Source organism: Clavelina lepadiformis, chromosome 7 (genome assembly GCF_947623445.1).
Source record: "Clavelina lepadiformis chromosome 7, kaClaLepa1.1, whole genome shotgun sequence".
In the NCBI taxonomy this organism is placed as follows: Eukaryota; Metazoa; Chordata; class Ascidiacea; order Aplousobranchia; family Clavelinidae; genus Clavelina; species Clavelina lepadiformis.
The window spans coordinates 10,007,879-10,034,944 of NC_135246.1; the positions used below are offsets into that span (position 1 = coordinate 10,007,879).

Consider the following 27,066-nt stretch of genomic DNA (forward strand, 5'->3'; position numbering starts at 1 on the left):
GTAACAAAAGTCTTCTTAAATTATTCAGGTTTGCCCAAGTACATTTACAGAATTTATCATGATTATTTTCATAATCATGAATAACCGTGCTCTGCAATGCATTCACAATAAAGAAGTTGCCGAAAATGTGGTAAATATTTATGAAAACATATTTGCGTTGCACAATTATCCCATAATCGCGTGTTTCATTGTACGTTGTTGCTGCCAAAGAAGTTTAAGAATAGCTCAGGGCAATGTGGAATAGGTCTACCAACCGTTATTAATGCTGCCCTTTATGTATGAAGTGAGCATTCAGCGAAAAGAAGCATCATGAAGTTTCTTGTTTTGCTTTTGACTGTTCTTGTTGTGACAGGTAAATTTTGTTGCAAAACAATGTTTTAATTAATAAATAGTACCTCGAGCAAACTTAGTCTATATATTACGGATAGGATGTGACAAATTTAATGTCTATTTTGTAAAATTTAGCAAAACGGATAAGTTTAAAAATGAAAAGGTCTACAAATGTAAGTGTATGTAATTGTTGTCAAATAGTTTTTGATATAATTAGACCAATCAGCCATGTGGTTTTGTACCTTGTATTGAAACTAATAATCATTCGTCATATACAAGCCTATACAGGAAAACAATTTTTCCTGATTTCTATATGTAGGCGTTGCATGCGGTCAGTGCCAAACAACATTCACGGCTTTTGCTGCAAGACAGATTTTTTCAAGCCCAGACTACCCTAGTAATTATCCCAATGATCTCAATTGCACTTACATCATTGAAGCAGCCAATGATGGAGATCAAGTTGAAATTGCTTTCATTGAAATATTGACTGAGAGATGTTGCGATTACATCATTGTAAGATGTTTGAGATTTTCTGGTGAGATAATACTAACATAAATAGTAGACAATTTCCGAGTTACGGCGGTCATCTCGTTTTGGGTGGCAAGAATTTTTCAACCACCTATACTTAACAATGGAAATTGTCGACCCACTTCGATAACTTTTTCTATTGAAAACGATCTGGGCATCGGCTTGCAAAGATTTCGCTTTTGTGGGTATCATTTAAATTTATTTATATAGTAAAGAAAAACTATTAGAAAATTTGCCTAGTTTTATTTTACAATGCTTTCAATCCAACGCATAGGTTTTATTTGTCATGAGATAATGTTAGTGGTCAGCGTATAGCATGTGACGTGAAATGGGTAAAAGTTTGCGTGGTAGCTGCGGTAAGTTACCATGTAATTTTGCTTTGTTTTTCAGGCAAAGTCTAAAAAATAGACTTGCAGTAAATATAAACTGATTTACTTTTACTACACGTGCCGCATATACTACGCAAACTCTTACGCATTTCACGTCGCACGCGTCGAACATATCGAACATGTCCAGGGCGTAACGTTCAAACCACTGCAAAATAAAAACTGGGAAACATATTTTCAATATTTTTTCTTCATCGTGTAAATAAATTTATATACTTTTTACCTGAATGAAATCATTACAATCCGGTGCTAAAAACGTTTGCAATAAAAGTGCCAAAATGGGTGGACAAATTTTTATTGTCAAGTATAAGCTATCGAAAAAATCTTGCCACCCAGACAGTAACTCGCAAAAGTTCTATCTATTACAATTAAATGTCACAAATATCAATTAATAATCACTTTACTTCAGCAGAATTTTAATATGAATTCAGCTTATACTTTGCACATATTTTGACAACTTTATAAATTGACTGCCACTACTTCACCGAACAAAATCGTGCGTTCGAAGTTCTTTTTCACAGTTCCTTGCTAACCTAACTTAAATGTTGTAACATAGAAACCTAAACCGAACCTAAATCTAACTTCTAATTTAGATTTAACTCCAATAAAATCTTATATAGCCAAAATCAACTTTTTTCATACCCATGCACTCTCCTAACCTAACCGCCTATCTTTAACAAAAGGCTGCGTGATCTATACGTACTGTGTAATAGTTACTTGGATTCGTTTAAGGTAAGAGACGGAAGAAATAGCAATTCTCCAATTATCGGAAATTTCAGGGGAAACATCACACGAGACCTCACCTACATTTCGTCATTTGGAGCGCTCTACATCGAGTTTGAAAGCGATGAATCGATTACTTTTACTGGTTTCCAAGTAGAGTATAGAGCTCGTAAGTTTCGTAGCCAATCTACAAGTTGTAAATGCTTTAACATAACTAATACATCTTGCATACTTCATTAAACCTCTCAATTCGCGTTTAACTTGCAAAATGAATGTAGATCCCGGTGACAGTGGATGTGGAGATACAATAATTATAAATGAAGTAGAAGAGACTTCTCCTACCCTTGCCTCGCCAAATTACCCTAGTGATTACCCCGATGATGTGTTCTGCATTTGGACATTAAAGGCACCAGTTGGCATGAGGGTTGTTATTCAGATTACCAGCTACATTTTCGAAAGTTGCTGCGACAGTTTGCTGGTAAGCCTAGTAATGTCTGCAAACTAAATCTCACATGTTTACACTTTTTGAATCTATTCCTCAACGCATAGATACGAAATGGAGATAACGAAAGTTCTCCAGTATTAGCCTATTTGCGAGGTCGGTCATTCAGAAGCAGAACGTATTCTTCCACTGGCCAGGTAATGCAAGTACGTTTTCGGTCAAACGCCCAAGTTAGCAATACTGGCTTCATAGCATTTTACCGCAACGGTGAGTATCATTAACATAAATAACATCCTTGTACAGCATTGTGATAAATCATATGCTGATGGAACTATGTTATACAACCAAAATACAAGGTTGCACAGCTCTTAATAAAAACTAAATATTTCTTTAAGTTTTCAATTTATTAGCTTTTATAAGTATAGCATAATGTCAGCATTTGTTTGTGTCTTGCAGAATCCGTAATTAATGTTTTGACCCTGGAGCCGCCTTTTATTGACCAAGGTTGGTTGCTATTTTCTATGTGGTGCGGATAGATTTCATCAAATTACAAACAAAGCTTAAGCTTAGCTCACGTCAATTTTTTCGCATTCCATATATAAGCTTAGCTGAATAAAGTATGTATGCAATCAACATGTAGATCAACGAAATTAATTGAAGTAAATATAGGCTATGGAGGCCTAAGCTTTTTTTTTCAATAGACAATTTAGATGGGACTCGTTTAGGTATACCGTAATCGAAGCCTGATTTTTCCAACAGACAATAAATAAAAATTAACATAAAAATAAGTTCTTTATTTTAAAGATTGTGGTGGAGACTTAACCACGCCCACTAACGGTCATGGAAATTTTACATCACCAAATTATCCTGGCGCACACGCCAATGATGTCATGTGCACCTGGATAATTACTGCTCCACATAGGCGGAAAGTTCGTATTTGGTTTAGTTACGTATACACGGAAACCTGCTGTGATTGGATCATTGTAAGTCTATCTTTCCTGAACTTTTGTTTGCTCTATCCTCTTTAAATTGATCTTTGTTTATTTAAAGAAAGAGACACTTAATTCAAACTTATTTGTATTCATTAAAACTATATATAGTTATGCTCTGTGTTTACTTATTTGTTGTTATTTTAGATTCGCGATGGTCCAAGCCAGAGATCGGCCAAGCTTGGTGTTATCAGTGGTTATCCATTTAACTTCCACAGTTTTGTTTCAACTGGTCCAGTTCTGAGAGTTGAGTTTGAGAGTGATTACAGTTTAAACGGTCGCGGATTTGTTGCTCTCTATGAAACCTACAGTGTGGGAGGTGGAAAATAAAATAATTTATTAAAATTTTTTAATCATTACAATAATTAAGTTGTACTTCCTTTGTCTGTATAGATAGTCTTTCGGTTTTGATTCTTTTATTAGTTAGTTATAGTATGTTTGCTTTACCTCACACGAAGTTTTCGTGTGATTTCTATCGATATTTCTGATAGTTTTTTATGCTAACTAGTAGCAGAAGTAGGCCTTACTATAGTAGCAAATGTACGTGCTGAAGTTTATTGCAACGCTTGAAACTCTGTTTTGCTTGTTCATACAGGCTTGTTTTTACAGTATTGGAGCAAGATAACTAAAATCAATAAAATATATTTATATTGTTCATCTTCAATAATTGTGTATCAGGAGATACGCTTACTTCGACGTGTGGAGGAAAACTTGAGGCAAATGCTACTTTGCAGTATTTCAGCAGTCCTAACTTTCCCGAGCCATACAATCAGTCTGATGGATGCATATGGGTTATCGAAGCTGGATTTGGTTTGAGGGTTCGCCTACATGTTCTGGGTATTATTACGCAAGGTTTAGCCGGTATTCTGCATGTAAGTTTTATTTCCTTCAATTGTATTATAGTAATTAAATCATAGATTTCTTCTCAGAGTTGTTTATACGTATTGCGCCAAACGTTTTTGAAACATATGTGATCACTAGCCTAACTTTTTATTGTTTTTAATTCCCGTAATTATAATAAAACAAATGTTTTTTATACATTTTTTTTGTTAGAATATCTTTTATTATTTATTTTTGTAGGTTTAAAATCCTTCTTAGCTTACGATTTAAGTTTAAATTACACGTACATGTTTTGAAGAACTTTAACTATATTCTTGCAGATCTTTGACGGTGAATCAACAGATAGTCCGGCGTTGCTGCGTTTAACTGGCAAACATTATCAAGATTTTGTGAGAAGCAGCACTGGCCCGTTCATGACAGTTTATTTTCAAGTTGCTGTTAATTCGACCGCACATCATGGTGGATTTAGAGCCTCCTACCAATCAGTACTTGCCCAGTCAGAGCCTGAAAATAAAGTAGGAACGGGTCTCTTACAGCGTGAACAAAAGGATCCTCGATAAATTTAAGAAGTTTATAAAATGGTCATGGCTGTTCTTGCTGGACTTCCCTGATTCTCAAAATCGTCCGTTTTGTTGTTTTTATAAAACTATTGATGTTTTTCAGCTTTCATTGCTTCTTGAGTGTTTAGCAGTGCTCTTTTTGGATTCTATAATATCACTGATAATATTTTATTCCTTTGCTTTATAATACAGTTAATGCGGTATTATATTTGAAGTTTGGGTATAGTTTTTGTATGTACGTATAAACTTTTCCGAAACTTGCATCAAGCACAAAAAAAAAATTATTTTTAGTTTGTAAAAACCTGCATTTTGTGGATAAAAACTTTGATTGTCTTCTTATAAATAAAAAAGTAATTGAAAGAGTTGTAAACTTTAATATAATTTCATACTTGAAAATGTGATTAAAAGTGTGAAAGGTCCTCAAAGCTAACTTTAACTGTTACAAATGCAATCAAGTGGATTTGTTCAAGTGGACTCAAGTGGATTCCGATATAAAACTTATATTTTGTTGAAGGTATAATTTCTAGCTTATGCCCTGACAGCCTATACAACTTTTAATTAAAATATGATATCCTATTTTTGTTTGCGTTTTGATAAGTATACAGAATAAACATGTCCGATTATGGAGGATTTCATTGTTCAGTTTACAATACAAGTGTACCAAAAAAGAGTAAGTTCGCTTATACATTTTTAGCTTATTTTATAATCTACATGCGTTGAAATATTATACGAACTTTGGCCAACAAACATAAAATTAACATTGTAGCCGAAATAAAGCTACTTATGCTGCGACATGTGTTGTTTATAAAGAATAATATCATTTTATCATCATAGCAAATGTGGTGTTTACTTCCATGTCATATTATTTTCGTTATCTTTTTTTCTGTTTATCTGGACAAGAGTGATCCGAGAAGACCAGACGTCTTGTCGAAAACGGCTTGGTAGGATGCTCTGAAGCCTCCAGCTTGGAGTCTATTGCGGTGGTTTTCGTCAGTATCAAACACGACAGTCAACTGGTTTCCCGAGCTTGTGAAGCTATACCGCTCGGCATGTTTTCCAGTGAGAGTTGCATACCGGTTCTCTTCAATTGGTTGATCACCTTCGTAAACCTGTATGGAAAAAAGCAAACGCAACTTATAGCTTAAAGTTACAAGCGTATCAGTTTATAAGCAAAACTGTGCAAGATAAAGGTAAAAAATGGAGTATAATGCATTCAACAATTATTGTTATACATCGCCAGTAAAGTAAGGAAAAGATGCATTATAATCATTGCAATAAATGCAGGGCAGTCATATATACCTTGATCTCATCGGAGAAAACCTCCGTGATTGCTCCCAGAATGATAAGTCGGACGGTTTGGCCGAAACCTGCAGTGATAACCCAAATACAAAGCGTATCGTTGTCGTAAGTACCTGGCCAGTTGGGTGTGGAAAAGTATTGTAAGCGGTTGACGTCAGCTGTCAATTTGGCGCCGCATGTAGATGTTTGCGCGTCGTCTGCGATACAGGATTATTATACTTCCACGAAATAGATTTCAGTACTAGTTTTATTTGTGCCAAGAGACCAAATATGGATAACAAAAAAATTCTTATTAAATCAGTTTTAGTTAACCTTTAAAAATAATAATCGTTAATCGTTATTTCTCGTCTCACTTCCAGGTTTGTAGTTTTCGTAATAAAAGTTAAATCCTTTTCCGTTGGCCACTTCGTCCGAATCAAATTCAATTCTTAGTATACTCCCGGAGGAAACATAGCTGGGAAAAAATTGAGGGCTGCCACTGATGACGCCAATTTTGGGGGAATTTGCGTTAGCGCCATCTCGTACCTGCATTTATGCAAACAGATTTTATCCAGTAGCCCTTGGGTTGATTAAAAAGAACGAGTGCAATGAGTGTAACAAATATAAAACGAGTGCAAACGATCACATATGTAGTAAAAATAACATAAAATGTGTTATTTCATACACCTATAGTCGTCATTTTTGGTTAACCTTAATCCAGTCACAGCACGTTTCAGTGGATATGTAGCCAAACCAGACCCGAATACGATTCTCTGACGACGTGGTTAGCAACCAGACGCACATTAAGTTACTGGGGTGTTGCTGATTGTATCCTGGACTGACAACGAACCCGTGCCCGGTAGGTGGCACTTGCAAGTTCTCGCCACATTCTGGATTGTATGTTCAAGATAAGCAAATTAAAAGATATTCGCGTACAACTTGAGAATACAATTTGAATTCAAACGGCATATTACCTTCAAATTCAGTCACAGGAATAGTAGTGGGTACGCTGGGAACTAAACGACAAAAAGTTACAGCACGAATATTTTTAATAGCTTCGAATTATGTAGGGAGTTATTACTACTGTACACATCACTTAAAAATTACATCAAAATTTAATTATAGTTAATTTATCATTGTTAGATAAATTACACGAGATCGTATACAACCATTCTACCGCTTATGAAAGAAGCGTTAAATCCACGGAAGTTGTAGGAACTGTCTGATCGAAAACGGACATAAAGCACTCCACTACTAGAAGTGTAATTAACTGGAGCAAGACTTCTTCCTCTTCGGTAAGTCAACAACGGAGATTTATCGGTCGTTCCGTCAAGAACCTCAAAATTGAAATAATGTTCCGTTTTCATGCAATTTAACAACGCAGAAGATTCTTTTGCAGGTACAGATTTATATGCAATATGCAATATAATAATTATCTGTTTTAAACATTTCCATGTTTGTGTGTTAATTAGAAAAACTGAGTAAATTGTTGTTTACAACAGTTGGAAAAGTTTTTCAACCGATCACTGTATGCTCCTTTTCTCGACAAAGCCCTTCCAAAAGTTGACCAAGGTACCGCCAGACTTGGATAACAGCAATCAAATCATTATTTATTTAATTATTCAAAATTATACAACTTTGTTTTTTGTAAACAAAATTCGATATCTTCTTTATCAGATTTGGATAGTGACATCAAGAAAAAAGGTTTGGATGCTGTGCTAAAGAAGCATCCAGAGAAATCCAATGAAAACTCATCATCAGTTTTTACTCCAGATGATAAAAAGTTGACTCGATCATATCCTTTTAGCAATACAAGAAGCATGATGCAATCTCGGTCCATGATCCGTCGTTCAGATGGGGTAAGCATTATCAATATTATTTTGTTAAAACATGCGACATTGATAACAAAGTGGTGGCTTTTCGCACAATGTGTTTTTATCATTCTAAGCATGTTCTATTTCTTCCAATGTATCATTTTTAACTCAAAATGTTTTACATAAATGTTTTTCTCACCTCTGGAATTAATTGTGCAATTGGACCATATGTGCAATAGATTGTGCTATTTTGCACGGACACTATGTGCAAAGGTTCAGCTACTCGTATTTCTACTATCTGGAAACACCTTGCCAATAAATTGAGCTTTCTGATTTGCAGTCAATGGAAGAGAGAATAACTCGAAGAGACGAACATGGCAATGAAGAAACCACCATTATTACTCAAACACCAGATGGAAAACGTAAAACAGAAATTTGGAATCGTGATGGACAATGCCAGGTTTTAGATAACGGTATTGCAGCCCACTAGTTATTAGAAGATTTTTACGTCATTTCTCGCTTTTTCCAATCTCATGGATTTGAAATAATACTTCTTGGCATGATCGAATTCCTGTAATAAAAAGACTTAAGCGAGTTGAACGTTATGTTTTAACTTTATTGTCATTTCCAGGTGAACCTCAGATCATCTCTTCATATTATCCACATTCGGGGATTTTTCGTCAAGTCAATTCCTTACTTCGGGACTTCTTTCCTTAAAACTTTCTACCAGGTTTACATTTTTCAAAAAGCAAATATTGTGTAGCTTTATGCAAATATTAAAGTTGTTTTTGTTTCGCTGTAAAACTTACTGTGTTCGCATTTTTCTCCACTAGTGTACCTAAGCACCTGCCTATGTTTTATTGACTTTTGAGGGGATAAAAGAAATACTTTCCAATGATCATAAGACGTTTTGTTTTTGTGTGGGAAGTTGTTGATTTTTCTGTAACATTTTTATTATGTCATCGTTGTTCTGAATCTGACCTAATGTTGTTTTAATAATTGCGTAATGCTAATGACGTACAACCTTTCATAGAAATAGTACATTTCGGTTGTGACTTGTGATTAGAATCAGAGATGAAAGTCTAATGAAATGAAAGGGCTCAGGTTTTAGTTTGTGAAAATTTTTGTGCCTTCATGCAAACATTTTTTACGGTATTAAGAGTAAGAATTTATTTTCGTTTTTTTGTTATTGCTCTTGGCTTGTTTCTAGTTCAAACAAATACGTCATTGTACACATTTTGTAACTTCATTTGACGTCCAAGTAGGCATTTGAAATATGTTGTTGCGCCTATACTGCACATCTTTGACTCATTCGATAAATTTAACTTTTAGTCCTTCGTTGCGGGGCTGCTAAATGAGAGCTCGGTTTGACCCTTGTCCTTTGGGTCTGTTTCCATCTCTGATTTGAAAAGAGTTGGCTGTGATGCTTCTTATATCAGTATGCAAACTTCTCAATAATTTTTAGATATTGTGTTTTTTGTCATCTTTAACAGTCTTAATGACAGCTAAAGTATATGCCAGAAATCTAAGTTAAATGATTTATTTATCAACTGCAGAGTGACGAAAATAACCTGGCGTTTCTCAAGAATTGCAATATTAAAGCTGGTTGCCGATCACTCAAGAATGTATCCGCATAGGGACGATGCTAAATATAGGCTGAACTATCCAATTTCATATTAATGATTACACGTTTTTGTATGGCCTTGCTCAGCAATGTGAAGCCGTTATAGCTTACTTTCGCCTGGCTTGCAAACTTCCTAAATTCATGTGCCCCTGAGGTCCAGTAGGTCTGATTCTGACAAAGTTAAGCATGGAATTGACCTGTTGTTAGATTTGACCGAGGTTACCTACTGTAACAGAAGTTACTGCATATCTTTAGATCACGTACTAGAATCATTTACTTGTTGATGAATATTACAATATTTAATGTACAGTAGAGTTGAGTTCTACGGTGTTCGGTTCATAGGTAAAATCACAGCATTCTAAAACATATGTACGGTATCTGTTTTTAAGGTAATGGATCGTGTGTTCAAAAACATCGAATGTAAACTTGGAATTGACCGTTGTTCACGAAGTAAAGTTGACCACTTTTGCAATTTGAAAATTGTTTTCTATAGTGTTTCTCAAGCGTCAACCTGTATTTCCATTCCATTAAATTTGGTAAAGTCATCATTTTGTTTTAAATTTTAGTATAAATAGTGTAGCCCATCAGGGAAAAAAACTTAGATTTTGTCGATGTTCCACAATATCCAAACGTTGTAAAACGTTTAGATTAAAGGAGCCTACTACATTTTAAAAATATAACATCAAGATCGTCGCGTCTGCTAGTTATAGAAAGCATATAAAAGCTAAAATCTCGAATAAATTATTGGTTAAATTACGTTTAATTTTACTTTATAACGTTTTGCAGCGTGCACGTTTAAATTAACTCCTATAGTTTGCCGAAATATGAAATTGCTCCGTCTTCGGAGCTCTTATTATCAATAAAAGCTCAGCTTCGAGCTCAATGATACCAACTGATCCAAATCCATTATTGAATTTAAGTGTGTTTCCCTAATTTGAAATTGTCAACCTTATAAACTGCAGCTTTAAGACTGCCTACTGTCGCTTCAACTACCCGACCAGATGGTAGAGTAAGGATAGTAGAAGACGCCTATGATGGGACAGTGCACAAGATGGGACATCACTATAATGGTTATCCTAAGATGGGACACATTAATTACCTTTACTTGGGGAACTGGCGCTATACCTTACAAGGCACCTGCAGCAAATAGACTTCCTAATTTTTAAACGCTCTTAACTCTATATAGTGTATTTGGCTCAAGTTTGCCGTTTGATAAAACAGTTTCATGGCTACAAGTTATCCAATTTTCAGGTATAACAGTAAAGCTATTTTTAAATGGTTGGAGAGAATTTTTATTTTGTTTGCACTCCCTCAAACATGGTCTTACACCTGCGGGGGTAAATGCAACCTCAATTGAAAATTAACCATCGTCCTAAATAAAGAGATGAATAAAATTTTAAGTTAAAGTTTTTAGTGGGCCTTATTACAACACTCGTTACTGCCTAACGTAAACAAGGCAAAGGAAATTATCAGTTACACCCTATTCTAAAAGGGCTAAACTTAGTACAAAATACTCGAAGACCCTAAAAAGTAGCCTATGATGGTGTTATTATACCCTAATAAAACTTTCCAGCCTTCTCTCTTTAAAATTACTGAACCAAAACAATCGAAACTGCACCGATCAGCTAATTACTGTAGCATCTTAAATCAACCGTAGTAAAAATCTACCCAGCTTTGAGTAAAAAATACCAGGAACGAGCCTCATAACCTTCTGGGTCTTATTTGCTGCAGGTACCTCTATGGTGTTGAGACTGATTTCTACATTTTTATAATCTTTGACTTTGACTAGTTTCGTTCAAAACATTTGGATTTGTGCCAAGTTTAATCAAATTTGTCAAAATCTATGATCATACGAACGAAAAAAATGACAAAACATGGTTACATAGAACAAACACGTAGATCCGTCTGTTAGGAAAACGATTACATGGAAAGTTTGTTTATCAACAAAGTCTAACGCGCTTATCATTTTTTAAAAATCATCTCATAAAAAGAAAAAAAAATGGAAAGCTTAGGATACACAACGTTACCAAAATAGCTCTGGTAGCCTTATTAACCACACATATCTACAAAGATAGTTGGTAAACTATAAAGGCTTCCTATACTTGCAATGGAAGCAGAATCACTGACGCTGTGGTATAACTTGTGCAAGCCTACCACGCAAAGTTTTAAAAAGCTTGCCTACCATAATTTGAGAGGAAAACGAATTCCTTTCCTATGTTTAACAACGATAACGCTGGAAAGAAATGCCCACACAAATTTTTAGAAAATTTTATTTCGTTGTTTGTTTGATTTATCAATTTCTTGAAAAAATCAATTCAAATTTTGATTTAAAGCTAAGGAATTCGATTTCAAAGGCAAAGTTTCTAACATTACAGATTAGTTTAAGGAAGGTTTTATACTGTTTAGAATACATATACGTACTGTCCCAACTTGTTTTAACATGCTTATCCAAGATTGGACAAAAAGTCATTTTTATTTTGTAATAGTCTCAATAAATGACATGAACGTTTATTAAAACTCATGCGCTTAATTTCGAGCAATTCTATACCTAACATAATTCGAAAAAAGATTAGCCGAAGCTTATTGCGTTTTTGAGTGAGAGCGGTATACCTAAAAGTGTCCCATCATGGGCGACCTTCCCTCCAAGTAAGGAAAGTAGTAAGATTAGAGTGGATGACAGTAGTAGAGTAGCGGTAGTAAGAGGAATAGCTTGGTGTAAAGTTGTAATGAAATGTATAATATTAACAATTGTGTAAGTGTAAGGTGGTAAGTTAAAGTAAGAGACAACAATTTTTTATTTTGTGAAAAGTGGTCGTGAATTAGAAACAAACTAGAAATGTGAACGATAGTCCAGTGGCTGGAACTGTCTTGAAAACAAAAAACTCTTGGCACCGGCCAAGCCCCTGAACTTTACTGTAAATTGAGTTTCAGCTCCAATTTCTGCAGAAATGGATCCTCCTGAGATAATATTTAGCTCCTGCGATCCGGCTTAGGCTAAAAGTTTTGGTTACAGGATACCACGAAGCGTCGAGAGAACGCCCTCTACTGCCCAAAACTTCTTCTTTCCCCATACGTTTGCCTTTGTTTGACGCCATATCATAGTGTAAGATTTGTATTATCAAATTACGTCACAGCAGCAAAGAACAAACTAGGGACTTTCATTGAAACGTTTTACACGTTTAACGATGCACACTTTCCATTCTAGATTTTCCGTTAGAAAAGGTAAAAGCAGATTTGAAAACAAAAATATTGCGTTTTCTTAGAAGAATTGTATTGCTATAGCTCAAGATAACAAGAATGTGTTTCTTAAATAACAAAAAAATTATGTACTATATCATCTATATGTAAGGAAATTCAACTTTTAAATAAATTTAAGCTAAGAGTTCTAATTTACTGTAAGATTCAAAATTAAAATTTGTAGGTTGGTACACCGACTGAATTTCGTCTTTTAATTTAAAGTTTACGATAATTTTTTCCGTTTTGTGCATTCTTATCTAAAGAGCACAATCAAAAGAAAGCCAGTCTTTCCGATCCCATTAAGAAACATTTCTTTTTGCACACACTTTATGAAACTGCGCTTGTTTGTATTTCATTTGCTTGCATGTAAAACAACATTTTTTTGATATCAAACTTATGCGAGTTTAGTTTGAAAAGTTTTTTGAAGTTGAAGTTGAAGACGATTTTTTGTTTTCAATTTTATTGAAACAACAGCAAAAGAAAATTCCGCTCAAAATTAACCTAATCTAGTTGAATTTTGCTGCAATCGTTTGTAGCTTTATCGCGCAAACACAATTCGCAAACTTAATCTTTCGCACGTGAAAACGTTGTTATCGCCAAATCTATCATCCACCTACACTGAAAAGTTTGTTCTGATCAGCAACAAAATTTTCCTCTATTTTGCTCATGGCAAAACTGTGTTTGTAAACTGACCTTATAGTTTCATGTAGTTTATGGCTTTGCGTGTTTGTTTTTATACGAACTGCAGAAAACAGAAGACAAGGAGTGTAACTGCGTAAGAATAATGACACAACCAAATGAATAAGAAAGCGACGCAATACAAACCAAGAAAAACTCACCTTCAAAATTCAACCGATTGCTCAATAGTCTATACTCTATAGGATATATTATTGTCTAAAAATTAATTAATTATTTACTGGCTAGAAAACTGTATAACTTAAACGTAGAGAATTATTTTGTAAGTTGTTTTAAAATTCGTCTGTTTAGTTACTCATATTTATTTAACCTATAAATGTAAATTTGCTGTTCTTATAAGGTAATACAAAATACATTTAACGTATAATCGTACAAGTATATGCATATCGATTCAGTAAGGATGGGTATTAAGTCCGTCCAAAGTCACTCCAAAGTTCTGGTATCACTAAAATACCCGAATGTATTGAACGTGAGAATGAAATCCAACATTCATCTAAAAATACAGCATGTTCAGATATACCTGCTTGTAATGCTGAAAGGTGGAAACAGATAACGCAACGTCAACTGCAATTATATTTGGTTTTATTCTGAAAACCTGATATGTGAAAATGTCAATCGACGAAATGTACATTTTGTGCCCGAAGCAATAGCAAAATACGTGCCAAGCCAACGACATCAGGTTTTACGCTGAAACTCGTCTTTATATGATTCATAGGACGCAGGAATCACTTGAAAGTTAAAAACACCTTATATCGACTTGAAAAACATCTACTTTATAGGATGATTAATTGCTCTTAGCATTATTGTCCATAACCGCTGGGCTTAATCTGCTTAAAAAACTCTTTACATGAGTTTAATGACATCTCTTCATGACATTGCAACAATGTCAAAGTTGGACACGGTGTAATTAGATTTGAATTAAAGTGAAGACTTTGAATTCAAAAAAACCATTTAGCTATGACAAATTAACCTAATGCTTTGAAAGCATGCCGGCAACATTGTAAATGTGGTAAAAACTTAAGTCAAGCCAACACCATTATATTTTGCTATACGTGTCATAATTGCTTGAATTTCGCTTGTGAATCGTCAGCCGTTTATTGTTCTTTTTTATTATTTTAACCGCTTATGGAGTGCGTGACATATATACCGCAAACTTAGCGCGGGAACTTGAATTACTGTGATAAATAAAGTACTGTATTTCAAATATGTCTAAAATACTTTTGTAATTTGCAATACGGCATTATAGTTTAAAACATCCATTGAAAAGCAGCATCTGAAAAATAACACATTGCAACGCAGTGATACTTATACAGGAATGTATTTTCTCTCGAACTAATTAATTCTGCCAGCTAGATAATGCTATAAAAACGACCCATTACATAACGAGGTTATACTTGCATACTTCGTCGTCTGCAGACAAAATCGTTAAAGGTACGTTATATTGGGCCAATTACATAAAGACATTTTATTAGTGTGGTTTGTTGCCCTCCGACAAATTTGTTGAAAAAAATGTCAGAAAAGTTACAGTTATGAAATCTGTATAGAACGGCTCTCCAAAAAAGGTATAACGACATAGCACGTGACTAGTGTGCCACAGGCGAGCGGAAATTTCTTAGTTATCGTGATATGGTATGATGATGATTATACTCGGACATAGTGAATAACTTAAATACTCTTGAATAACTTAAAGCCTGCGATGACTCCTCACATTACAAAGTTAGCCTTTGTGCAAGTTCCGATTGCCAAACATATTTTATTTTGATCTTTGAATTTGTTAGCATTGACTTAATTTATAAATGTCCATCAGATCCGCTGCACAGGAGCAAGTTTCATTAATGCTTTTGTCATGGTCATTACAACGATTAGACTCTACTGGGTTTCAAACACGGAAACTGGGCCGCAATTATTGTGAAGCCAGCGAACAAACCACTCTGCTACGAAGCTGACAGGCTCATAAACTAACTTTTGTTATTTTTCATTATGTAATTTATTTCAACCTTAGAAACGATAAAAAGCCAAGAACATGGTACATAATTCAAATTTTGTGGCAACATATCGAATTACTATTCTGTCATTTGTGATAAGTTTTGTTAAAAATGCGGTTTAAAATATAATGTTAATGGCAACTACTGTAAATATAAACAAAACATTAATTTAACGTAAACCTTAAACGAAAGTTACGGCGCTAAACAACGTTGACATTTATTCCAGGTTAGTATAATTCATAGTAATTTAGTGCCAGTATTTACGATTTTTTTGCAAAGAGCAGTTTAGATTTTTAGCAACAGTCGTCGTCTGCATAAATTTAAACACAACTATATCTGGACCATTAAATTATATTGTCGGAGTGAACTACGCCATAGGCAAAAAAAAAAAATTTTGGTTGCTTGTTTACTTTCTAAGTACCGTTCAACGGTCAGGTTTAAAATTAGATTTTTTTTGGCGAAAATATTGTTTTTACCGTAAGCAAATTCAAGTAGAAATCAAAATATTTCTGAAAAATTACTAACGTCCCATGTTAAATCAAGTTTTATCATTGGACTGTAAATTACATTATTAAAGTACACTTTTGTATCTGAAAGTCGTCGAAGCGGTCATGCAAATAAACAGAATGAATCCTGCACAAAATTAACACCCGCAGACTACAGTACCTAAGAATATTATTACAAAATGGAAAAAATTTAATCCTGTAAAACGATCACCAACGTTTTCCAAAAAATGATAATCTGTTTGTAACATAATAAAGTAAAACAGTCGACGTACTTGTTTCTATAATTTTTACAGAAAGACCAAAAAACCCAATAAGATGTAGTTTGGTTTATTGTAGGTGTTGTCACATGGAGAAAAATTCCTGTAAGTAGAAAATAAGTTCAATTTGTTTCATAACACCTTAGACGTTTATGATCAAAAACTGGTAAAATGTTTTTGAAAAATGGTGTAGTTTTTACAGCGCATTTTAAATAAAATATGCTTGCTTATCTTTCATATCACAAGCATACCTGAGAGAATCAAAGAATAGCTTTAGGCAACGTTTAGAGTTTTGCAAATTGGTATATAAACCAACATATATAGGCACAGTTTTAGACATCAGTTCAGACAAAGCAAGATGGAGAAGCTGTTTGCTACATTTCTGCTTTTGCTGGCTGTAACAGGTAATGATTGTTTTATTCTTACGTTTTAGTCAATCGACTGTTTGTCACTGGTAATGAAAAAAAACCAAAGGTAATGGTTACTTACTTCTAGAAGCCATTATGTTCCCAATGTTGTGGGAACATTTCATGCTGTTTGTTGATAAAGAAATTAGGTGTTCATGTTCTGAGTTTACGTTGTTGTGAATATTTGAAGTACATTTTCTTCACATTCATTCTGTCAATAGGCTGTCATATAATCTTTGTGTTCTATTATAGAATATGTCAGCGGACAATGCGAAGAAACCCTGACGGCTGTACCGGCTGCGCAGACGTTCACTAGCCCTGGCTACCCTAGCAATTATCCCAACAATCTCGACTGCACTTACATTATCGAAGCAGTCAATGATGGAGATCAAGTTGAAGTTGCTTTTATTGAAATTTTGACCGAGAATTGTTGCGATTATATCATAGTAAGTACAGAAAAGCAATGTTTTAATATTCTCCTATAGGAGCCTAATCAAAAAACAGAAAACGAAATAATTAAACTAAAAGAACAGTTTAAAAATTCCTGTATTTGTTTAAATACCTTGTAAATTTGTTTAAGGTAAGAGATGGAAAAACTAGTGATTCTCCAATAGTTGGTAATTTCCGAGGAAACATCACACATGACCTTACCTATATCTCGTCTTTTGGAGCGTTCTACATCGAGTTTGAAAGTGACGATTCCGTTACATCTGCTGGTTTCCAGATGGAGTACAGATCTCGTACGATATAAACCACATTTTTGCTTTGGTTATTGCTTATAATAATGCCAGCTGTAACAATAGAAATATATCCAAAACGAACAAATACAACTAGATACATAGATAATGTAAAACAAAAAGGGAATAGTTCTTAGTGCTTTCGAAAGCCATTTTTAAACTGTTACATTCTTGCAGATCCCGGAGATGTTAACTGCAGGGAAACTATAGATATGACAGTAGACACAGATACTCGTACTATTGCCTCGCCCAATTACCCAAGTGACTATCCAGACGATACTTACTGCACTTGGACCTTGATTGCTTCTGAGGACCAGCGTGTGCTCTTCACCCTCATTGCTAATGATTTTGAATATTGCTGCGATAATCTGCTTGTAAGGCTCAGAATTTAGGAAATAAGTCTTGTCGTTCTGTTCACATACTGTAGGCCTGTTTCAGTTTACTAAAATTTTCTATTTTTTTCTGAATGTAGATACGTGATGGAGATAACAAAAGTTCGCCAATAATCGCCTACATACAAGGTCAATCATTTAGACAACGGAATTATATTTCGAGCGGCAATGTATTGCAAATCCGTTTTCGATCAAATGACCAAAACAGTGCCAGTGGCTTCATATCAACCTTTCGAAGCCGTAAGCATTTATATAAATAATCGGTTACTCTTGTTTAAAGATTTATATACGCATTAGGTTACAATTTATGATTAAATTATGTCCAAGTTAAGTTGTATGCTTTTGACACAACGTATGTTCTTTTTATCTTATAAGGTTTTATAGCAAAAACTAAATGCACGATAACATACCACTCTCTTTGAAACCCAGAAAGATTTTAAAAATAGGTTATTCAAAAAGAAACTTACGTCCAAATTTTTACATTACAGCCACTTTTATTAACACCGTAAGTCTGGAACCCAATCTGATTGATACCGGTAAGTAACCGACATATAATGGTTACACTTTTTAAGGCAAATGATATGAATATAAAAATATTTTCATGCTCCCTGAATAAGTTATTTTGCAAATTTTTTCAAATGATGTTTTTATTTTAACGCATCAACTTCCTTTTTTGAACGAGTTTGTGGAGAACTAATGGTTGTCCTGTATTTTATAGAATGCGGTGGTGAGTTGTCAACGCCAGCCACCGGCCATGGAAATTTCACCTCACCTAATTACCCGAGGGCTCACGCCAATGAGCTTATGTGCTCCTGGATAATTACAGCCCAAGTAGGCCAAAAAATCCGCGTCTGGTTTAGTTACGTATCAACAGAGTCATGCTGCGATTGGATCATTGTGAGTACAACCCTGTTTGATCCCGTCCAGAAAATAAATGTTATGTTATAGCACCATTGAATGAAATTGATCCTTTTCTCTCATAAAAGTAGCCAATATATAAATTTGACGGATTTTTTTCTAGATACGTGATGGGCCAAGCCCTAGATCGACCAAGCTTGGGGTTATCAGTGGTTATCCATTGAACTTTTACAGTTTTATTTCGAATGGCCCTGTTTTAAGAATCGATTTCAACAGCGATTACAGTCAAAGCAGTCGAGGGTTTGTTGCACAGTATGAAACCTACGATCCAGCAGGTATGTATAGTTGTTAAAGATGTGTTCTTAATCTTAGACACAATTCGCAGCCAGCTATCTGAATAATTTGCCTGATTTTGAATATTTTGTGTCATTATTCTGTGTATCATTTCCAGCACTGACTTTCTGTTATCGGAATGATCTAAAATTGTTAAATGGAATATGAGTTAAAATTAAGTTCAAATTAACGCGTTCATTTTCGAAAACACCATTAACAGGAGATGCCCTTGCTTCGACATGTGGAGGAAAACTTGAGGCAAACGCTACTTTGCAGTATTTCAGCAGTCCTAACTTTCCCGAGCCATACAATAAGTCTGATGGATGCATATGGGTTATCGAAGCTGGATTTGGTTTGAGGGTTCGCCTACATATTCTGGGAATCATTACAGATGGCCTCGCTGCTATTCTTCATGTAAGTTTTTTGTTTTCTCCTATACTAAACAGTTCAAAAGTCAGACAATACGGTATAAAAAATCAAAGAACTAACCTATATACAAAAATCGGAACTTGCACAAAGACCAGCTCGGTATAGCCGATCGAGGCTCGATCGGTGAGGAATCATCGCCAAGTTTAAGTAGTGTAAAAATTCACTTCAGTCCGAGGATAAAGATTATGATACCTTATCACAATATCATTTTGTTTGAGGGAGCTTATAACTTTTCTCAAAAAATAAGTTAGTTAATTTGCGATTACCATTCTTAAAAATCTTATTGTCTAAAAATTCAAACCAAAACGCAAACGCTTGAATCATTTTGGTTTAATGTGTAACATTTTTAGATTGTTATGTTTCCGATTTATGCTTAATTAAGTACTTAGCCAACAATGTTTTTGTAGATCTACAACGGTGAATCAACGGACAGTCCCCCCCTGATCCGTTTGGCTGGCAAACATTATCAAAACTTTGTGATTACCAGCAACGGACCGTTTATGACAGTTCATCTTGAAGTAGCTCCAAATGACGACGTGGAACATGGTGGATTTAGAGCCACCTATGAAGCTACTGCACCTGAACTTGAGTTGCCCTTAGGCGAGTCACAAACAATGCGTGACGGTAAAGGTCCTCGCTAAAAAGGTTTAAAACTGTCATCATAATTATAAATTTTGAGATCTTTAACTACTGGGTTTGCTTTTTATTGGTTTATAGTTATTTTTCAAACAGCTAATTCTACTTTACCATGATTTAATGCGGTATAACGGTGCATTTGTAACAATATGTAGCTCAGAGCAGCCTAAGTGAGCAATAGCTGCAAGCCTTTTATTGTGCACTGTATCCTGTCTCGTGAACGTTTGATATTTGGTTGAAATAAAATTGCAAAAAGTAACGTGGTGTCTAATTTATAAACACAAGCTACAATACGATTAACGGAAGGCCTAAATTTCAAGTGATTGATTTTAAATTAGTGTGAAATTCGGCCATGTCCTGATATGGATGATACATTTTTGACAAAGTAAACGTTCTGGTGAATCGTGAAAAGATAATTGCTATATAGTTGTCGACGTATAAATTATAGCTATATTATAATTGGTCATATGCTTTTCGAGATACAAAATAGACATTAGGGAACGGTTATATTTTTTCTGCTTTCCAAATCTACGTAAAAACAATTTATTGTTAATAATTTCTTTGTTTATAAAACTGTGTGCCCGACAGATAAAAGAAACACAGCGGGAAACTGCAATTTAAAGAAAATTGTTCAAAAGTTCGAAACTTGCAACAATCAGTGTTTCTAACAAAGCATATATGTTTTACCGCTGTTGAATGCATGATTCGAGCTCAAAACTCAAGAAGTTTCAGTCAGTTTTGTAACTTGAACTTGTTGAACTTGTTGAACTTTATCTGCCAATATGGTATACCCCGACATAACTCGAAGTAAAAATTCGCACAAAGAAAAGTACGAAAATCGATAATTAATCAGATAAAAAAAAAGAAAACATACGGAAACCAACCACAAAACGTGTTATAAAGGATTACGTGCACATAAATCTATTTTAATTATACCACATCATCATGTAGAGAGTGTATTTTACAGAAACAAATATTAGTAACTTTATTAATAGACGTTTTATAAATAACGAACAACAAGCAATTATACAGAAATATCAAAAGGTTTAGGTATAGTTGACCCAGCACTCATTAAAATGACTTGACGTTTAGTTGTCTATACTGATGTTGATGACAGAACTTATCTTTTCTTGCTGATCTTTGTTCATTTTTGATCACTGCTTCCTTGAAACACAATCTGTAAGGTATAAATGATTAGTTATCTGTAAGCATAGTGCAGTATATGCAAAACTCACTATTTGTAAATCAAAAATATTTTAAAAATATCGATATTTTTACAAATAAATTCTAACGAGTTGATAATCACACAAACTTCATTATTCTAGTGCTGCTAGGTTGCGCAAGAATTCAACTTTTGAGCATTTGTTATTCGCAGATTTTTATACTCCTGGTGCAGCTTACTCGTTAGTTTGATAACTGAACGTTATAGCCATAGGATAAACTAGGGAAATTTTGATCACCTAAAATAGATTCAATGTTTATCATGCAAGGTGTATTTCAAAGAAAATTTGCGTAGGTTGATTATAGTAAATATAGCGATGATATTCACAGGAAGAAGACATACGTATTAATTTACTTTATACCACAAACAATTAATTTCAACTTATCTCACAACCAACAACTGCATAAGTTATAACTTAAAGTTTTACAAAATTAACAACTTTCAACATAGAGTTTACTGTAATAAATGGTCTTTTAATTACAATCTGCCATGAGTGGAATTTTTACCTATCTTGAAAGCTCTAAACAGTAACAAAAGTCTTCTTAAATTATTCAGGTTTGCCCAAGTACATTTACAGAATTTATCATGATTATTTTCATAATCATGAATAACCGTGCTCTGCAATGCATTCACAATAAAGAAGTTGCCGAAAATGTGGTAAATATTTATGAAAACATATTTGCGTTGCACAATTATCCCATAATCGCGTGTTTCATTGTACGTTGTTGCTGCCAAAGAAGTTTAAGAATAGCTCAGGGCAATGTGGAATAGGTCTACCAACCGTTATTAATGCTGCCCTTTATGTATGAAGTGAGCATTCAGCGAAAAGAAGCATCATGAAGTTTCTTGTTTTGCTTTTGACTGTTCTTGTTGTGACAGGTAAATTTTGTTGCAAAACAATGTTTTAATTAATAAATAGTACCTCGAGCAAACTTAGTCTATATATTACGGATAGGATGTGACAAATTTAATGTCTATTTTGTAAAATTTAGCAAAACGGATAAGTTTAAAAATGAAAAGGTCTACAAATGTAAGTGTATGTAATTGTTGTCAAATAGTTTTTGATATAATTAGACCAATCAGCCATGTGGTTTTGTACCTTGTATTGAAACTAATAATCATTCGTCATATACAAGCCTATACAGGAAAACAATTTTTCCTGATTTCTATATGTAGGCGTTGCATGCGGTCAGTGCCAAACAACATTCACGGCTTTTGCTGCAAGACAGATTTTTTCAAGCCCAGACTACCCTAGTAATTATCCCAATGATCTCAATTGCACTTACATCATTGAAGCAGCCAATGATGGAGATCAAGTTGAAATTGCTTTCATTGAAATATTGACTGAGAGATGTTGCGATTACATCATTGTAAGATGTTTGAGATTTTCTGGTGAGATAATACTAACATAAATAGTAGACAATTTCCGAGTTACGGCGGTCATCTCGTTTTGGGTGGCAAGAATTTTTCAACCACCTATACTTAACAATGGAAATTGTCGACCCACTTCGATAACTTTTTCTATTGAAAACGATCTGGGCATCGGCTTGCAAAGATTTCGCTTTTGTGGGTATCATTTAAATTTATTTATATAGTAAAGAAAAACTATTAGAAAATTTGCCTAGTTTTATTTTACAATGCTTTCAATCCAACGCATAGGTTTTATTTGTCATGAGATAATGTTAGTGGTCAGCGTATAGCATGTGACGTGAAATGGGTAAAAGTTTGCGTGGTAGCTGCGGTAAGTTACCATGTAATTTTGCTTTGTTTTTCAGGCAAAGTCTAAAAAATAGACTTGCAGTAAATATAAACTGATTTACTTTTACTACACGTGCCGCATATACTACGCAAACTCTTACGCATTTCACGTCGCACGCGTCGAACATATCGAACATGTCCAGGGCGTAACGTTCAAACCACTGCAAAATAAAAACTGGGAAACATATTTTCAATATTTTTTCTTCATCGTGTAAATAAATTTATATACTTTTTACCTGAATGAAATCATTACAATCCGGTGCTAAAAACGTTTGCAATAAAAGTGCCAAAATGGGTGGACAAATTTTTATTGTCAAGTATAAGCTATCGAAAAAATCTTGCCACCCAGACAGTAACTCGCAAAAGTTCTATCTATTACAATTAAATGTCACAAATATCAATTAATAATCACTTTACTTCAGCAGAATTTTAATATGAATTCAGCTTATACTTTGCACATATTTTGACAACTTTATAAATTGACTGCCACTACTTCACCGAACAAAATCGTGCGTTCGAAGTTCTTTTTCACAGTTCCTTGCTAACCTAACTTAAATGTTGTAACATAGAAACCTAAACCGAACCTAAATCTAACTTCTAATTTAGATTTAACTCCAATAAAATCTTATATAGCCAAAATCAACTTTTTTCATACCCATGCACTCTCCTAACCTAACCGCCTATCTTTAACAAAAGGCTGCGTGATCTATACGTACTGTGTAATAGTTACTTGGATTCGTTTAAGGTAAGAGACGGAAGAAATAGCAATTCTCCAATTATCGGAAATTTCAGGGGAAACATCACACGAGACCTCACCTACATTTCGTCATTTGGAGCGCTCTACATCGAGTTTGAAAGCGATGAATCGATTACTTTTACTGGTTTCCAAGTAGAGTATAGAGCTCGTAAGTTTCGTAGCCAATCTACAAGTTGTAAATGCTTTAACATAACTAATACATCTTGCATACTTCATTAAACCTCTCAATTCGCGTTTAACTTGCAAAATGAATGTAGATCCCGGTGACAGTGGATGTGGAGATACAATAATTATAAATGAAGTAGAAGAGACTTCTCCTACCCTTGCCTCGCCAAATTACCCTAGTGATTACCCCGATGATGTGTTCTGCATTTGGACATTAAAGGCACCAGTTGGCATGAGGGTTGTTATTCAGATTACCAGCTACATTTTCGAAAGTTGCTGCGACAGTTTGCTGGTAAGCCTAGTAATGTCTGCAAACTAAATCTCACATGTTTACACTTTTTGAATCTATTCCTCAACGCATAGATACGAAATGGAGATAACGAAAGTTCTCCAGTATTAGCCTATTTGCGAGGTCGGTCATTCAGAAGCAGAACGTATTCTTCCACTGGCCAGGTAATGCAAGTACGTTTTCGGTCAAACGCCCAAGTTAGCAATACTGGCTTCATAGCATTTTACCGCAACGGTGAGTATCATTAACATAAATAACATCCTTGTACAGCATTGTGATAAATCATATGCTGATGGAACTATGTTATACAACCAAAATACAAGGTTGCACAGCTCTTAATAAAAACTAAATATTTCTTTAAGTTTTCAATTTATTAGCTTTTATAAGTATAGCATAATGTCAGCATTTGTTTGTGTCTTGCAGAATCCGTAATTAATGTTTTGACCCTGGAGCCGCCTTTTATTGACCAAGGTTGGTTGCTATTTTCTATGTGGTGCGGATAGATTTCATCAAATTACAAACAAAGCTTAAGCTTAGCTCACGTCAATTTTTTCGCATTCCATATATAAGCTTAGCTGAATAAAGTATGTATGCAATCAACATGTAGATCAACGAAATTAATTGAAGTAAATATAGGCTATGGAGGCCTAAGCTTTTTTTTTCAATAGACAATTTAGATGGGACTCGTTTAGGTATACCGTAATCGAAGCCTGATTTTTCCAACAGACAATAAATAAAAATTAACATAAAAATAAGTTCTTTATTTTAAAGATTGTGGTGGAGACTTAACCACGCCCACTAACGGTCATGGAAATTTTACATCACCAAATTATCCTGGCGCACACGCCAATGATGTCATGTGCACCTGGATAATTACTGCTCCACATAGGCGGAAAGTTCGTATTTGGTTTAGTTACGTATACACGGAAACCTGCTGTGATTGGATCATTGTAAGTCTATCTTTCCTGAACTTTTGTTTGCTCTATCCTCTTTAAATTGATCTTTGTTTATTTAAAGAAAGAGACACTTAATTCAAACTTATTTGTATTCATTAAAACTATATATAGTTATGCTCTGTGTTTACTTATTTGTTGTTATTTTAGATTCGCGATGGTCCAAGCCAGAGATCGGCCAAGCTTGGTGTTATCAGTGGTTATCCATTTAACTTCCACAGTTTTGTTTCAACTGGTCCAGTTCTGAGAGTTGAGTTTGAGAGTGATTACAGTTTAAACGGTCGCGGATTTGTTGCTCTCTATGAAACCTACAGTGTGGGAGGTGGAAAATAAAATAATTTATTAAAATTTTTTAATCATTACAATAATTAAGTTGTACTTCCTTTGTCTGTATAGATAGTCTTTCGGTTTTGATTCTTTTATTAGTTAGTTATAGTATGTTTGCTTTACCTCACACGAAGTTTTCGTGTGATTTCTATCGATATTTCTGATAGTTTTTTATGCTAACTAGTAGCAGAAGTAGGCCTTACTATAGTAGCAAATGTACGTGCTGAAGTTTATTGCAACGCTTGAAACTCTGTTTTGCTTGTTCATACAGGCTTGTTTTTACAGTATTGGAGCAAGATAACTAAAATCAATAAAATATATTTATATTGTTCATCTTCAATAATTGTGTATCAGGAGATACGCTTACTTCGACGTGTGGAGGAAAACTTGAGGCAAATGCTACTTTGCAGTATTTCAGCAGTCCTAACTTTCCCGAGCCATACAATCAGTCTGATGGATGCATATGGGTTATCGAAGCTGGATTTGGTTTGAGGGTTCGCCTACATGTTCTGGGTATTATTACGCAAGGTTTAGCCGGTATTCTGCATGTAAGTTTTATTTCCTTCAATTGTATTATAGTAATTAAATCATAGATTTCTTCTCGGAGTTGTTTATACGTATTGCGCCAAACGTTTTTGAAACATATGTGATCACTAGCCTAACTTTTTATTGTTTTTAATTCCCGTAATTATAATAAAACAAATGTTTTTTATACATTTTTTTTGTTAGAATATCTTTTATTATTTATTTTTGTAGGTTTAAAATCCTTCTTAGCTTACGATTTAAGTTTAAATTACACGTACATGTTTTGAAGAACTTTAACTATATTCTTGCAGATCTTTGACGGTGAATCAACAGATAGTCCGGCGTTGCTGCGTTTAACTGGCAAACATTATCAAGATTTTGTGAGAAGCAGCACTGGCCCGTTCATGACAGTTTATTTTCAAGTTGCTGTTAATTCGACCGCACATCATGGTGGATTTAGAGCCTCCTACCAATCAGTACTTGCCCGGTCAGAGCCTGAAAATAAAGTAGGAACGGGTCTCTTACAGCGTGAACAAAAGGATCCTCGATAAATTTAAGAAGTTTATAAAATGGTCATGGCTGTTCTTGCTGGACTTCCCTGATTCTCAAAATCGTCCGTTTTGTTGTTTTTATAAAACTATTGATGTTTTTCAGCTTTCATTGCTTCTTGAGTGTTTAGCAGTGCTCTTTTTGGATTCTATAATATCACTGATAATATTTTATTCCTTTGCTTTATAATACAGTTAATGCGGTATTATATTTGAAGTTTGGGTATAGTTTTTGTATGTACGTATAAACTTTTCCGAAACTTGCATCAAGCACAAAAAAAAAATTATTTTTAGTTTGTAAAAACCTGCATTTTGTGGATAAAAACTTTGATTGTCTTCTTATAAATAAAAAAGTAATTGAAAGAGTTGTAAACTTTAATATAATTTCATACTTGAAAATGTGATTAAAAGTGTGAAAGGTCCTCAAAGCTAACTTTAACTGTTACAAATGCAATCAAGTGGATTTGTTCAAGTGGACTCAAGTGGATTCCGATATAAAACTTATATTTTGTTGAAGGTATAATTTCTAGCTTAT

The 27,066-nt window shown here is 34.3% G+C and overlaps 4 protein-coding genes and 2 long non-coding RNA genes across 6 annotated transcripts; 3 read left to right on the forward strand and 3 right to left on the reverse strand.

Annotated features, from left to right (window-relative positions):
* The first annotated feature begins 110 nt into the window (after positions 1 to 110).
* Positions 111 to 5,158, forward strand: LOC143464471 (scavenger receptor cysteine-rich domain-containing protein DMBT1-like). The gene is made up of 11 exons (XM_076962253.1): positions 111 to 130; positions 285 to 352; positions 650 to 843; positions 1,977 to 2,136; positions 2,246 to 2,445; positions 2,517 to 2,676; positions 2,866 to 2,913; positions 3,214 to 3,392; positions 3,546 to 3,717; positions 4,077 to 4,270; positions 4,559 to 5,158. The coding sequence occupies exons 1-11, from the start codon at positions 126 to 128 to the stop codon at positions 4,796 to 4,798; spliced, it is 1,620 nt and encodes a 539-aa protein (XP_076818368.1). The 5' UTR covers positions 111 to 125; the 3' UTR covers positions 4,799 to 5,158.
* Positions 5,159 to 5,413: 255 nt separating this feature from the next.
* LOC143464474 (scavenger receptor cysteine-rich domain-containing protein DMBT1-like) lies at positions 5,414 to 7,456 on the reverse strand. The gene is made up of 6 exons (XM_076962255.1): positions 7,254 to 7,456; positions 7,051 to 7,092; positions 6,788 to 6,966; positions 6,451 to 6,622; positions 6,098 to 6,294; positions 5,414 to 5,907 (listed from the first exon to the last, which is right to left on the reverse strand). The coding sequence occupies exons 1-6, from the start codon at positions 7,441 to 7,443 to the stop codon at positions 5,686 to 5,688; spliced, it is 1,002 nt and encodes a 333-aa protein (XP_076818370.1). The 5' UTR covers positions 7,444 to 7,456; the 3' UTR covers positions 5,414 to 5,685.
* A 5,582-nt stretch (positions 7,457 to 13,038) lies between these two features.
* LOC143466043 (uncharacterized) lies at positions 13,039 to 16,581 on the reverse strand. The gene is made up of 3 exons (XR_013118691.1): positions 16,447 to 16,581; positions 16,211 to 16,298; positions 13,039 to 13,940 (listed from the first exon to the last, which is right to left on the reverse strand). It is a non-coding gene; the product is annotated as an uncharacterized LOC143466043 (long non-coding RNA).
* Positions 16,502 to 20,246, forward strand: LOC143466040 (scavenger receptor cysteine-rich domain-containing protein DMBT1-like). Its single transcript, XM_076964616.1, has 10 exons — positions 16,502 to 16,599; positions 16,855 to 17,048; positions 17,183 to 17,342; positions 17,517 to 17,713; positions 17,812 to 17,971; positions 18,220 to 18,267; positions 18,450 to 18,628; positions 18,753 to 18,924; positions 19,143 to 19,336; positions 19,759 to 20,246. Exons 1-10 carry the CDS (start codon positions 16,554 to 16,556, stop codon positions 19,990 to 19,992), a joined length of 1,584 nt encoding a protein of 527 aa, XP_076820731.1. The 5' UTR covers positions 16,502 to 16,553; the 3' UTR covers positions 19,993 to 20,246.
* On the reverse strand, positions 20,042 to 21,707 carry LOC143466044 (uncharacterized). The gene is made up of 2 exons (XR_013118692.1): positions 21,300 to 21,707; positions 20,042 to 21,164 (listed from the first exon to the last, which is right to left on the reverse strand). It is a non-coding gene; the product is annotated as an uncharacterized LOC143466044 (long non-coding RNA).
* A 139-nt stretch (positions 21,708 to 21,846) lies between these two features.
* LOC143466039 (scavenger receptor cysteine-rich domain-containing protein DMBT1-like) lies at positions 21,847 to 26,894 on the forward strand. Its single transcript, XM_076964615.1, has 11 exons — positions 21,847 to 21,866; positions 22,021 to 22,088; positions 22,386 to 22,579; positions 23,713 to 23,872; positions 23,982 to 24,181; positions 24,253 to 24,412; positions 24,602 to 24,649; positions 24,950 to 25,128; positions 25,282 to 25,453; positions 25,813 to 26,006; positions 26,295 to 26,894. The coding sequence occupies exons 1-11, from the start codon at positions 21,862 to 21,864 to the stop codon at positions 26,532 to 26,534; spliced, it is 1,620 nt and encodes a 539-aa protein (XP_076820730.1). The 5' UTR covers positions 21,847 to 21,861; the 3' UTR covers positions 26,535 to 26,894.
* Positions 26,895 to 27,066: the final 172 nt, after the last annotated feature.